This window comes from Mercenaria mercenaria, chromosome 8 (assembly GCF_021730395.1).
Source record: "Mercenaria mercenaria strain notata chromosome 8, MADL_Memer_1, whole genome shotgun sequence".
Lineage (NCBI taxonomy): Eukaryota > Metazoa > Mollusca > Bivalvia > Venerida > Veneridae > Mercenaria > Mercenaria mercenaria.
The window spans coordinates 69534656-69547566 of NC_069368.1; the positions used below are offsets into that span (position 1 = coordinate 69534656).

A 12911-nucleotide genomic window follows, 5' to 3' on the forward strand; every position below is an offset into this window, starting at 1 on the left:
TCTTGGTGTCCACCCAGATTTCTACATAAGGAATACAGTCACACATGAAAATCTATTTCATGACTTACCTGCTGATCAAAGAATACAATGTTGACAGGTGGTTGCTAGGTAACCAGATATCGGCCAATCAGAACATGCCAGCAAGCAATCTGATAGCTACTGAGGCTGAAATTTTTTCCGTGACTGAAAATTTCAGGTTTGTACAAGCACAAGGTGCTCAGTTGTTGGAATACTATCAAATATTGTCTATAGCTTTTACAAGCTTCCTGAGTAAACATATTAACAATGACTGCAGCGAATGACATTAATGTAGCTGTAACAATTGGGTGAAATTCTGCGCGGACAGACCCTGAGGTAATAATACCCATACTTGAAGGTTTCTTTCACAATGTTGTAAAAATCAATGGGATCAATATGATAGTTTACAAGCTGTTTTATTATGCGAGAAAGCATTTTATGCAGATGAATTATTGATAAACCAAGACCAAATTAACCCTAACGTTGTTGCATTTTGGAACTGTCCCCTTTTTACCTATGATTACATTTTTAATATCTATAGGCTTTCATTTTACACATTTTTTTCCAAAATTTCATCAAGAATAAAATAAAATTTTTTATACTTGAAAGAAGAATGATGTAAAAGTTCTTGATATTGTAAAATATGAATAGGACAGAAAACTGAAAATTGCGAAATAGTATCCAAGTTAAGAAATCATAAGTACAGAAAACAAACTAATTTTGGGTGACAAACACAACATTTTACTTACAGTCAGACATGTTTTCTGTGGTTTTTTTCCTTCTTACTTCTGGAAATTCAGTCAAATTTTTATTTTCTCAATCTGAAAATAAATAAAATACTGTGGTAAATAAGCTACATAAAAGCTATTAAACAGCATTCAGATGATCTGCAAGATTTATTTGCAAATGGGACTAAGCAGGTTTGCTTAGAAACAGCCACCTCTCTAAAAGAAATGATTTTACAAAGACAGAAAGAGAATTTGGGGAAAAAGATTTCAGAAAACATGTTCATACATTTTCACCCAATCCTTAGAAACCCCCAACTTGTTATATTTAGTTGGATTGGTTACAAAGTTCCTACATACAAAAAAATGGAGCTTGAAATACTTTGCAATAAGCTCTGTAAGCATCAAAAAGGAGTTTGACAATCTGTCAGTAGTAGAATTTTCAAACTAGTATGTTTAAAGCAAAACAAAAATAATGGTGCACCCTCAGAACAACCTGCAATTGTCACAAGACCCCCAAGTGCATTTACCTGAACCAGTTGAGAAAAAGTGCCACATTTTCAATCAATTAGACATACAACAATGAAGCTCCGCAGAGATAATTTCAAAGGGATTGATCTGGATCAATTCTAATGCTAGCCTTTCATTGATTATCAATATTGATTTCCAACACCTATCAGAGACCTGGTGCCGCAGAAAATATTTAATATGTTTGAATACTTCAGGCCAATATGAATTTCATCATTGGATACAACTGGGTAAAATATTTAGTTGCAAAAGAAGGAAAATAAATTATTTTCATGCAATATAAAACCTGGAAACAGCATAAAAATGTTAAATATATCTTTATAAAGGCAGAATGCAGTGTATGACTACTGCACTGCTTTGGAGTACTATATACTTATCATTTTTTATATGTTTTAAAAAAGCTCCCCTATATAAGATGGGCAATTTTTTTCCTAATAACAGAATTTCTTCAAACTTTGGATATTGAAGTACAATCATCTTAAGAAACAAAAATATGCAATAAGTCATAGGCCACCAGTACTGAAAAAGAGTTATCTGCCCTTGAAAACGTCATTTTTACATAATTACTGACATGTGCACTTGCATTTTTTTTTTACTTCAAAGAAAGACAAAGTCATTCTAATATTCTATAGCTAATGTCTAGCAATTCACTTTTATTTCTGCATACCATGCTAAGGAATGCATACATGTATATACCCTATTCTTGAACTCTGCTTTTGAGGTCTGTTTTTTTTCAAAGTAATCATGTCCTTTAACCTTTCTTTCACAATCAACTTTGCTTAACAACAGGGCAAAACTCATTCTCCACTTTACCGTAATCGTACGAATATAGCTTGCACTCGTGTGTAAGACACAGTGAAAAAATATCAACAGGTTTCTGGAAAAATGCTTATACCCATGTATTGGTAGCAGAAGAGCTGTCCCCAAGACAGTGCGCTCGACTTTTCTCAGCGCTCGACTCTGAATTAGAGCTTTGCCAGTAAAAAAAATTCCAAGTTAAAAAGGGACATAACTCTGTCAAAATTCAAATCAGAGTTATGGGAATTGTGTCTCCTGGTGTAGACTTTGATAGTAAATAACAATTTTGAGTTTCAAGTCAAAAGCTTTGATTCAACAAATTTAGTTAAGAAAGTTTAAAGTCAGAACAAGAGCTGTCCATAAGACAGCATGCTTGACTATTCTCAGTGCTTGACTCTGAATTAGAGCTTTGCCAGTAAAAGGGGCTTAATAGTCAATAGCTTTGAAAGTAACAGAGATATTTGACGGTATAGAAAACTTTAACAAAAAAGTTAAAAAGGGGCATAATTCTGTCAAAATTCAAATCAGAGTTATGGGGATTGTTTCTCCTGGTATAGATTTTGATGGTTAATAAGTATTTTAAGTTTCAAGTCAAAAGCTTTGATAGTAACAGATATTTGACTTTATCAAAAACTTTAACCAAAAATTCTAAGTTAAAAAGGGGCATAATTCTGTCAAAATTCAAATCAGAAGTTATGAGGATTGTTTCTCCTGGTGTAGACTTTTATAGTAAATAATATTTTAAGTTTCAAGTCAATAGCTTTGATAGTAACAGAGATATTTGACTTTATCAAAAACTTTAACCAACGGCGACACCGGGCCGAGTGCAATAGCTCTACTTTTTCTTCAAAAAGTCGAGCTAAATAGGGAATCTCTTGCTCTGGATTGTCCATATTTAGATTAAAACTACATGTATTTAAACTGGGAATACTTCTTGTGTTAATTAATTGCAATATCACAATAGTTGTCAATCAATTTTTATAAACTTGCAAAATCCTTAGGGTAGTATGAATTGCATTGCAATTTATCTTATAAAATTCACTTATCCGACTTTATGTTTGTCCGAAATTCTCTATAGTTTTTGAGATGATCTGGCTGATTTTTGCTAAATCATGGTAGATTTTCTTTTGCATATTGTGCAAGTATTTAAATTGAAAGGCATAAACTCGGTGTAAGCACTAAACTGCCGCATCCTCCGATTGCTCCATAAATATTGAGGCCAGCAAAAACGGAAGTACACTTTGGTTTGCATATTGTTTTGAACACTACGGATCAGCGACTATGATGTTACTGGATCAATCTAAAATCTTGCATGTACATGTTTACAATTGCCTCCAGGTATGATTAAACGGTTAATTGTTTGCAGATTGTGACTGTAGGTGGTAAGATAATTAATGCCTCGGGCGTGAATTTCTTGATGAACAAGGGGATTATAGACAACTATCAAACTAATGTTTGAATTTCCGGAGTTTCAAGTATTTTACTGCAAAATGTGTGAAAACACGTTGGAAAGTTTTACACAAGTTTTGTTAAAAACTTAATGATAAGTTTATACAGAAATGCGTTGTAAAATATATTTTAATGAAAAGCAGCATTTATTTATTTAAAGCTTTTTACGTGAGCTCTTAATTTTACACTTTATACAAAACTAATTTAAGATGCCGTCTCCCGATACCGGCTGTTAAGCTATGCCCGAGTCATAGGTAGTTACTCCCCTTGAGTTCTCTTCAATGTAAAGTAAAAGTAAAAGCGGTGTAAACAAAGATCGATTTTCTTTTTTTTTTGAGTTGGGAAAAAATGTGCTCTTGTTCTATACCAGTGTATAGGTCAAATCGGTCCTTCCAGACAAAAATCTCAGTAAAAAACGTGCGTCTTATACTCGTACGATGACAGTATGTGATAAATCAAATCCAATTTTCCTATTTTTCATCATTTTTTTTTTGTAAAACAATTCAATCTGTTCTTGGTGTTATTATCACAGACAAATAAATGTGATTATTTTGCCAGTTTTTGTAAAAGCCTGTTGTTTCAGTTTAAATTGTATGTGAAATACTTACAGTGTGCAATATGTTATATTGTGACAAATTAACAAGAACCATTCACACTCCGCTGGAATGCACACAATCCATGCACAGCCGCAGTGTTGGAAATTATATTGTTCTAGATATTCAGTATACACTACACAGGTTGAAAACCAACCTCCACAAAGGAATATTGTCAAACAATCATCCCTGCCTCCAAGCAAATCACGTGATGATGGCACAACCATGTGATCCTAAAATGGCGTCACCCTTGGCAACAACTGGTAAATCAAATGCTTGCCATAATGTACAGGCAAATTGACATTATGTCACAACCTTTAAGAACATAATGAATGTATTTAATGTATCTATATTTTGCAGTATGCCATTCGTCAAATTCTTTTACTGTACTCAATACCGTCAAATAATTTCAGTGTTTACATTTTGGCAGGTGTGCGTCACAACACCAGAAAAAGAAGTAATTTTAGTATTACTGCATTATATTTTAGTTATTTGCTCGTTTTACAAGCAAGCTACTGAGATGTACAACAAAATTAAATAGTGAAAAATGTAACTTGGCTGAAATTCAGCCCAATTTATGCGTGCTGGCAGTGTCTACTGTACCGATAAGGGGAAGTAACACTGTGCTGGCGTTTGGTTGAAGACATCAAAATTAGAGCAACAAATTGAACAATTACTATATATGAAAGATCTAGGGTTTTAGTTTTTAATAAAATAAAGGAATTGGATGATCACTATGAAACTGACACATCAATACATGATTGCCATAACAACCATAACTGGCAAGTAAGCACCTGTGTGACATTGATTATTGGTATAAAAATCATAGGCCTTAAACAATTATTCAAGTTTCCTCGAGAGAAATAACTGACAATTCCATTATTCTGGTATCACTGTAATTATAATAAATAACAGGAACTACTTCTGTTAATGGGGAATAAGCAATATCCAGAAAATTTATCTATCATGAAAGAAATAAAGTGGCAAAAATTATGAAAATCGGACTAACAAAAAACATATGAAAAATTTAATGAAAACTTCAGCTACATCATCATAACTATCTAGGCATTACCAAATATGTTATACATGGCAAAACTATGTGAAATACAATAAAACATTGAACATTAATTTGAGTTATACATTTTTACACAAAAACTATGGTTCATATTATATAATGACTAACAAAATATGATTCTCTTCTTACTACATAATGGTAATGCCCAAATTAGGGAAGAATGATGAAGATGACTTCTGTTTCATAACACAGATGATATTCATTTTGTTTGCTGTCCCCTTTCATAACTTTTTCGTTAGATTTAATATTTCACCTACAACTTCCATGAAAGAAATGTTGCCAAATATTGCACATTTCTCTATAACGGCAGTGCTTGCGCTGCCAATCAACATTATCGCCAAATGGCGATTATTTTATTCAAAAGTCGATTAAAACACAATTTTCGGCGATAGAAAATGGCGATTAATTAATAAAAATGCTACAAAAAATATTGCAAAAAATTGTCCATAAACAGCTGGAACATACATAGTTTTATCGACAAAAACATGCAGTCGGTAGCAGGAAGTATTTTTACCAAGAGGCATAATTACCCCCTCTAAAAGGTGACTTTGACACGCTTAATTGAACACAGTCTGCTGTTTATTAAATGGCCAGTAATTATCGTCACCTTGTGTCAGTTTTGTTGTTCACAGTTTGATCTCGGTTGAAGATAACAACCGATCTTTAATTAGTATCATAATATCTATGATCTTTTATATTTCTTTCATCAAAATAATTTTAAATTTATATGAAATTAAAATTGTTTAAGAAAAAAACAAGAGCTGTCTCCATAGGATGACACATGCCCCCGATGGCACTTTGAATGAATAGTTATGACCGATGTTAGAGTTTAGGACCTTTGACCTACGGAGCTGGGTCTTGCGCGAGACACATCGTCTTACTGTGTCACACATTCATGCATAGTTATTTTAAAATCCATGCATGAATGACAAAGATATGGACCGGACATGCCCATCAATGCACTATCATGAAAAATGATCTTTAACGTCTAAGTGTGACCTTGACCTTTGAGCTACGGACCTGGGCCTTGCGTGTGACATGTCGTCTTATTGTGGTACACATTCATGCCAAGTTATTTGAAAATCCATCCATCGATGACAAAGATATGGACCGGACACGCCCATCAATGCACTATCCTTTAACATCTAAGTGTAACCTTGACCTTTGAGCTACGAACCTGGGTCTTGCGCAGGACAAGTCGTCTTACTGTGGTACACATTAATGCCAAATTATTTGAAAATCCATCCATGGATGACAAAGATATGGACCGGACACGCCCATCAATGCACTATCCTTACGTCTAAGTGTGCCTGACCTTGAGTACGACCTGTCTGCGCACTGCACGTCGCTTACTGGGTACACATTCAGCAAGTTATTGAAATCATCCATCGATGACAAGATATGGACCGACCGCCCTCATGCACTATCCTTTAACGTCTAAGTGTGACCTGACCTTTGAGCTACAGACTGGTCTTGCACACTGCACGTCGTCTTACTGTGGTACACATTCATGCCAAGTTATTTGAAAATCCATCCATCGATAACAAAGATATGGACCGGACACGCCCATCAATGCACTATCCTTTAACGTCTAAGTGTGACCTTGACCTTTGAGCTACGGACCTGGGTCTTGCGCACTGCACGTCATCTTACTGTGGTACACATTCATGCCAAGTTATTTGAAAATCCATCCATCGATGACAAAGATATGGACCGGACACGCCCATCAATGCACTATCCTTTAACGTCTAAGTGTGACCTTGATCTTTGAGCTACGGACCTGGGTCTTGCGCACTGCACGTCATCTTACTGTGGTACACATTCATGCCAAGTTATTTGAAAATCCATCCATCGATGACAAAGATATGGACCGGACACGAAAATTGCGGACAGACCGACGGACGGTTCAAAAACTATATGCCTCCTTTCGGGGGCATAAAAAAAACACTTGCTCTTTTACGGTATGTAACGGCAATCTTAGATTTTAACGTAGACAGTAAGCACTGAGAGTAGTTTCCCTTTACCGAAATGGCGAAAATCGCAAATGAACTTAATTTGAAGTTGGAAAATAGTCTACACCCAGGAATACTATGCATTCACGACTCAGGGTTGGTCCCGGGGGTCATAAATCTGCGCATTTTTCGCGAGTATCAACGGTATGTTCAGTGATATGATAAATGTATAATGACATTTATTGAAAATGTATTCAGAATCACAGATTTGCACTAGAAGAAACTTGCAATGAATTCGAATGAAAAAAACCCCCAACAAAACGTTATTCCTGTTTGTTTAATAAATACATACTGCTTTATGACTGAACTGAAGATGCTTAAAAATGTTTGATTATTCAAAACCTATGATAAACATGAATAATGATAATTGAAAATAAAAGTGTGTTTAAGTGGTCCATGAACAAAACAAGATTAAATAGTTAAAAATACCCTGTTTTATGTTTTTTATTGAAATGCGAAAACGCACGCGAATAACGCGCATGCCAAGTTTGTCTATTAATTTTTTCCCTAAAAAAAAAGTGGCTATTAATTTATAATGGTCAGGGCTAGCACTGATAACGGAAATAGATTTTTTTTTTCAAAAACAACACTGACTGATACGAAAGAATGCTATTATCGGACCTTATCAGACTGATACACAAGTACTGAGCCCACTTCAACAGTTCCATTTTAGTAAATAAAATTTAAGAGGCTATGGACAAAAAGAGTTGGCAGTTGGGGATGAAAATCTAGCATTTAATTTAAGTCACCTTAAAAATAATTGTCTCATTACTTTGTAATATGCCTATTGAGATTAACTTTAATAAACGTACCCAGTAACCACAAAACCCTGAAGGAAGTTCTATGACCCAGTATCACACTTCTACATAGAATTTTTTAAGATAAATCTTTTGACCAAATTTCATTAAGCTTGGGCAAAAACTGTGACTTCTACAGTATAAACATTCAAATTGTTAACAAGGTTGTGGGATGCTGGACACAGGGTGATTACATACATAAAATCAGGTGAGCTAAAATATTTTCAGAAGTCTAATGATCTGACAAGGAGCATCACAAGCTCAACAACAGCTGTAACTGAATGTTTCCAGGAAAGAAAAAAAATCGCAATTACCTTACACTGAATAAAGGAACTTTTCTCACTGCATGATCAGCTAAACCAACATCCTCCCCCACAAATTTTGCTTTTACAGTGAATTGAAGCATATTAAAATAAGCAAAAATGCAAGTCTGTATCAGGGAAACCTGGTGCTACTATTTAGCTATGAAATTTCCGCAACAAAGAGATCAATACCTGTAGAAATCCATTGCATTTAACCAAACAGCTTTATTGATTGAAATGAAAGCTGTCATGTTAAATCGAAGACAGCAAATCATGGATATTTTACACCTGTCTCAGTGTAAGGGAAAATGACAAAAAAACATGTGTTACCTTACTGAAGAAAACCGGTTTAACAGAATTTAAATAAAGGATGCTCATTAGAATGCTATATACATAATGTATTTGTCAGACTGTACTGATAGTATGCTAAGTGTAATTGGGAGAAAAATGGACATCGCTCAGAAATGATGTACATTGCATAGCTAGTCATCGAAATAGCTCAAATTTCAAAAGACACAGGGTCCATTACCAACAATACATTCCCTCCATTCTCAGGGTTGTCAATAAGACTTTGTTTCAACAAATTTAATCTGTTAAAGGTCCAATACTAAGGAAAGTGAACATTTTAATTTCTTTTAAAAAGCACAGAAACTATTTCATTTTATTGGAAAATGAAAGTTGGTATGTAGAAATTCGAAATAAATCGCAGTATATGTACAATTATTTTTCTATGAAGTATGAAGAAAGTTAAAAAGACCTGGGGGGTCATTCTGTCGATTCATTGAAATTTCAACATAATACACATACATTTCTTTGAGTTCCAAAGACCTTCTGTAAATTTTGACCTGCCAATCTTCATTATTTAGTGTCTTGCAGAAGTCTATACACTGGCTATGAAAAAAATTGCCAACTCACTTTCCCTTAGTAATGGACCTTTAAGAAAGTTTAAAGTTAGAACAAGAGCCTGTCCATAAGACAGCACGCTCGACTTTTCTCAGCGCTTGACTCTGAATTAGAGATTTGCCAGTAAAAGGGGCTTAATGGTCAATAGCTTTGAAAGTAACGGAGATATTGGACGTTATATAAAACTTTAATAAAAAAATTTTAAGTTAAAAATGGGCATAACTCTGTCAAAATTCAAATCAGAGTTAACCAATGGCAATGGTGACACAGACATTGGGGCGAAAAGTCGAGCTTAACTTATGGCATTAACCCAAGACAGTCCATCAGGGCTCCAGATAATTTTTTTGGCCTACGAGTATTTACTCATCATATTTTTTGTGAATGAGTAAAATGGTAAAATCTGAAATTTACTAGGAGTAAATTTACTCCTGAAAATTTGTAAATGTGAAAAACAACATAACAGAAATTGGTTTTATAACATATTTATTGGGTGTAACACCCATGAATTTGTTTGCAGTTCAGTTTCAATTCAGCATTCAAGTTTTTGCTTTTTTTCTCTCTCTTGGCTTGCTTTGGCTTAAAATATGTTTTGGGGATCATTTTTGTTGGTTTAAAAATGCGTAGTGTTTGTTCACTCTTTACATTCTTAGAGATATTTTGCTGTTCACTATACACCGGAAGTTGATATTTCAAATTGACACCGCTTTAAAATACCCTACCATACCTTCAATATCTTTTCCCTACTATTTGATTTATGCATGCATTGAGTGTATAATGTAGTTTAACTTAGGTTTATAGAGTACCAATCAATGCGTGTGTACATTCTATGTGGGAGAATTAATGCCGACCGTGCTCTGTTATGTAAAGCATTTAAACGATATAGATTTTGTTTCCGCTAGTAAAAAGTAATTGCTGGCGTTTCCATAATTTCTTATACGTTTTTATACGCTTAAAAATTATCAGACATGCCTATATGCATTATTTGAAAGCGTAATTTACGCCAATACGCATCTTATCTGGAGCCCTGGTCCATATAATTCAAAAGCATGAATATGTGTAGCCTTACTCATATGGCTTACCTTGATGGCTTCTTTTTCTTAATGATTTCAATATTTTAATTGTTGTCTCTAAGCCATCATCTTCTTTGGACTTTATAATTAACTATATCATGAAATTTTGCGCAGATATGTCACAGCAAAAATTAACATGTATGTTTTCTTTTAATAAAACATTAAAATTATCAAAACTTGCCTTTCAAAGATTTTTAGGCTTTAAGGTATTAGACCCGTACTTTTGAAGAATATTCAATTCCTACCATAAACCTACTTTGACTGAAATTTTTTAGGGGGGACGTAGGTTCAAGCCCCACTGGGACCAATTTTTTTCCCTTATTTTCCTTTTTTACTAATAAGTTTTTACTTTTTTCAAAACATTATTGATTTATTGTACTAAAGTGGAATTTTTCAGCTGATAAGCAATTTCCTGCTGAATTAACCTCTGAAACAAAAGGGGGCAGAGTTAGACATCTTTAACCCTTAGCCTGCTGCAGGCGAATTTAACAGCCTTTGCAAACAGCTTGGAACCAGATCAGACGCCGATTAAATCGGCGTCTGATCAGGTTCCAAGCTGTTTGCTACTTTGACAATATTTCTTCCAATTTTGGAGCAAATTGAATGAATTTTACAATTTTAGCAGACGACATTTCCAGCAGACGACAATTTATCTAGCATGCTAAAGGTTAAAAATACTGAGTTACATGCAGTAAAAGTTCTCTAATTTGCCTTTACTCTTTAGATTACATACTGTGGAAGAAATGTAGGCAGATTTTGTATTTTGAATGAAGTGAGCAACATTTAAAACAGTCCCACAGGACTCGACCTTAATAGTTTGAATTCTGTCTCAGATCAGTTTACTAGAAAATGATATTGACAGTTTTATTTTGTGTTTTATTATTGTTTACCAATAGTTTGATGTTTCTTTTATCAAATTCAATGGTATAATGAATACTCTGCTAACATTTTGGACAGTGGTTATCACTTTGAAATTGTTGTTTACAACACAGTGCGAAACACAGTCAACTTTAAGAATATACCAAGCAAATGCAATTTTTGAAACATTACTATTAGGGGTCGAATACCTTAAATTGTTTTCAAAATCTGTGGAACTGTTCAGGAAGACCATTTTGTACGAGGATTTATTTGCATATTTGGAAGAATTTAATGGGTGAAATGAGGCATGTTAAGGCATGCCAAACAAGCACATTGCTGACTGTTGTGTGTAATGCTATGGTTTACAATGTACTTTGAGAAACGTTGAAACTACTTCACATGCAGGATGGTTCTTCTAAATATTTTAGTTTTTTTTTTTAAAGTGCCAAATTCATTTGATCCAAGAAATTCATTACAAAGCCTTACCTATTATGGCTTTTTATTGTTACATCATGTAACAATATACAGACTGGGCAAATCTCCCGAATAAGCTAATTTAGCTTGTTTGGGGTATTTTACCAAGATACAGGGAGAGTCGCCAATGGCGCCAAATAATATATCCTGGCGCTAAAAATCTCCAACTGGCGAATTTCATAATTGGACGTTAATTGGATTTTCGCTACACTCGATTATATTAAGAAACTTTTAGGTAACTCTGTATTATGCAAATCACTTCGGTGACCAAGATCACAGGGAGACAACTTGGGGAAAAGTCTTGAAACTGCAAAAAGTGACACAATAAAAGGGTAAAAACGGGTGTAAAAACATATTCTAATGCTTTTTTAAAAAAACGTTTGTATGGGTATTTCAAAATTACAACCTATTTACCAGCTTCTTTGCTTGGAAATGTTGTTGAATAGTGTTTCAACTAAAAATGGCATAGTTTTCAGATGACATACGACGTTGCACATGTGTAAATTCTAGACATTTATTTGCATCACGAAACGATAGGTAATCAGGAATCATAAGGCATATCCTTGATGTACCAATTACCGGTGTATTAATGATTGATATTCCGCAATACACAACATTCAATTCATATGCTTACTAAAATTAAACTCGTTTCCAAGAAAAATTATCTTCACTTCCTTAAAAGTTAATTTTATTCACCTGGGAGCACAGTTATCGGAAATAATAGGTCATGTTTTGACCTACCATGGTCACCATCTTGGATGTTTACAGTTACCTATTACCGGTGGAATTGTGGGAAATAATGCTACTGCATTAAACTTCCACCCAGAAACACAAAAATACAGTGTGCGACATTAACAGTAGCCCGATGCTAATGGCTACGAAAAATCGGCTCGGGCGACAGAAAATCGGCAGACCGTAGCCCGTTGGGCTATGAAAAATTCTGAGGAATAAATTTACCAAAAAGATCATTGCAAACCTGGGAGCAAAATAGTTGCTTTGAAGCTTCAAACTTCGCTCAAATCTAATCTCAAAGCGATGCGCACTCGCTAATCTTTTGACAATTTGCACCATGTCATAATGTGCATTGAATACACACACACATGCCGATAGCATAATTTAAGCTCCGCCTACTTCAGGTACTTGTGAGATTTTCGCGAGAAGTGTGAAAGCAAATCAAATTATCGGTTTCACCAGAGGCAATTGTAATAGGCCAATCAGCGCCGCAGTTACATCTTTGACACTTAGCATTTAATTGTCAACACGTGCGAGTCATTTTCTAAAGAAACTGTCAATTACATTATGCAATAAA

General features: G+C 34.5%; 1 protein-coding gene across 3 annotated transcripts in view; it reads right to left on the minus strand.

Annotated features, from left to right (window-relative positions):
* Nucleotides 1–12911, minus strand: part of LOC123566132 (heterogeneous nuclear ribonucleoprotein K-like) — a 47031-nt gene that overhangs the window by 27570 nt on the left and 6550 nt on the right. For all 3 annotated transcript variants that reach the window (XM_053550148.1, XM_053550149.1, XM_045360006.2), the window contains exon 2: nt 768–839. In XM_053550148.1, coding sequence (XP_053406123.1) covers nt 768–777 — 10 coding nt within the window. In that variant the 5' untranslated portion in view covers nt 778–839. The remainder of the gene's footprint in view (nt 1–767; nt 840–12911) is intronic.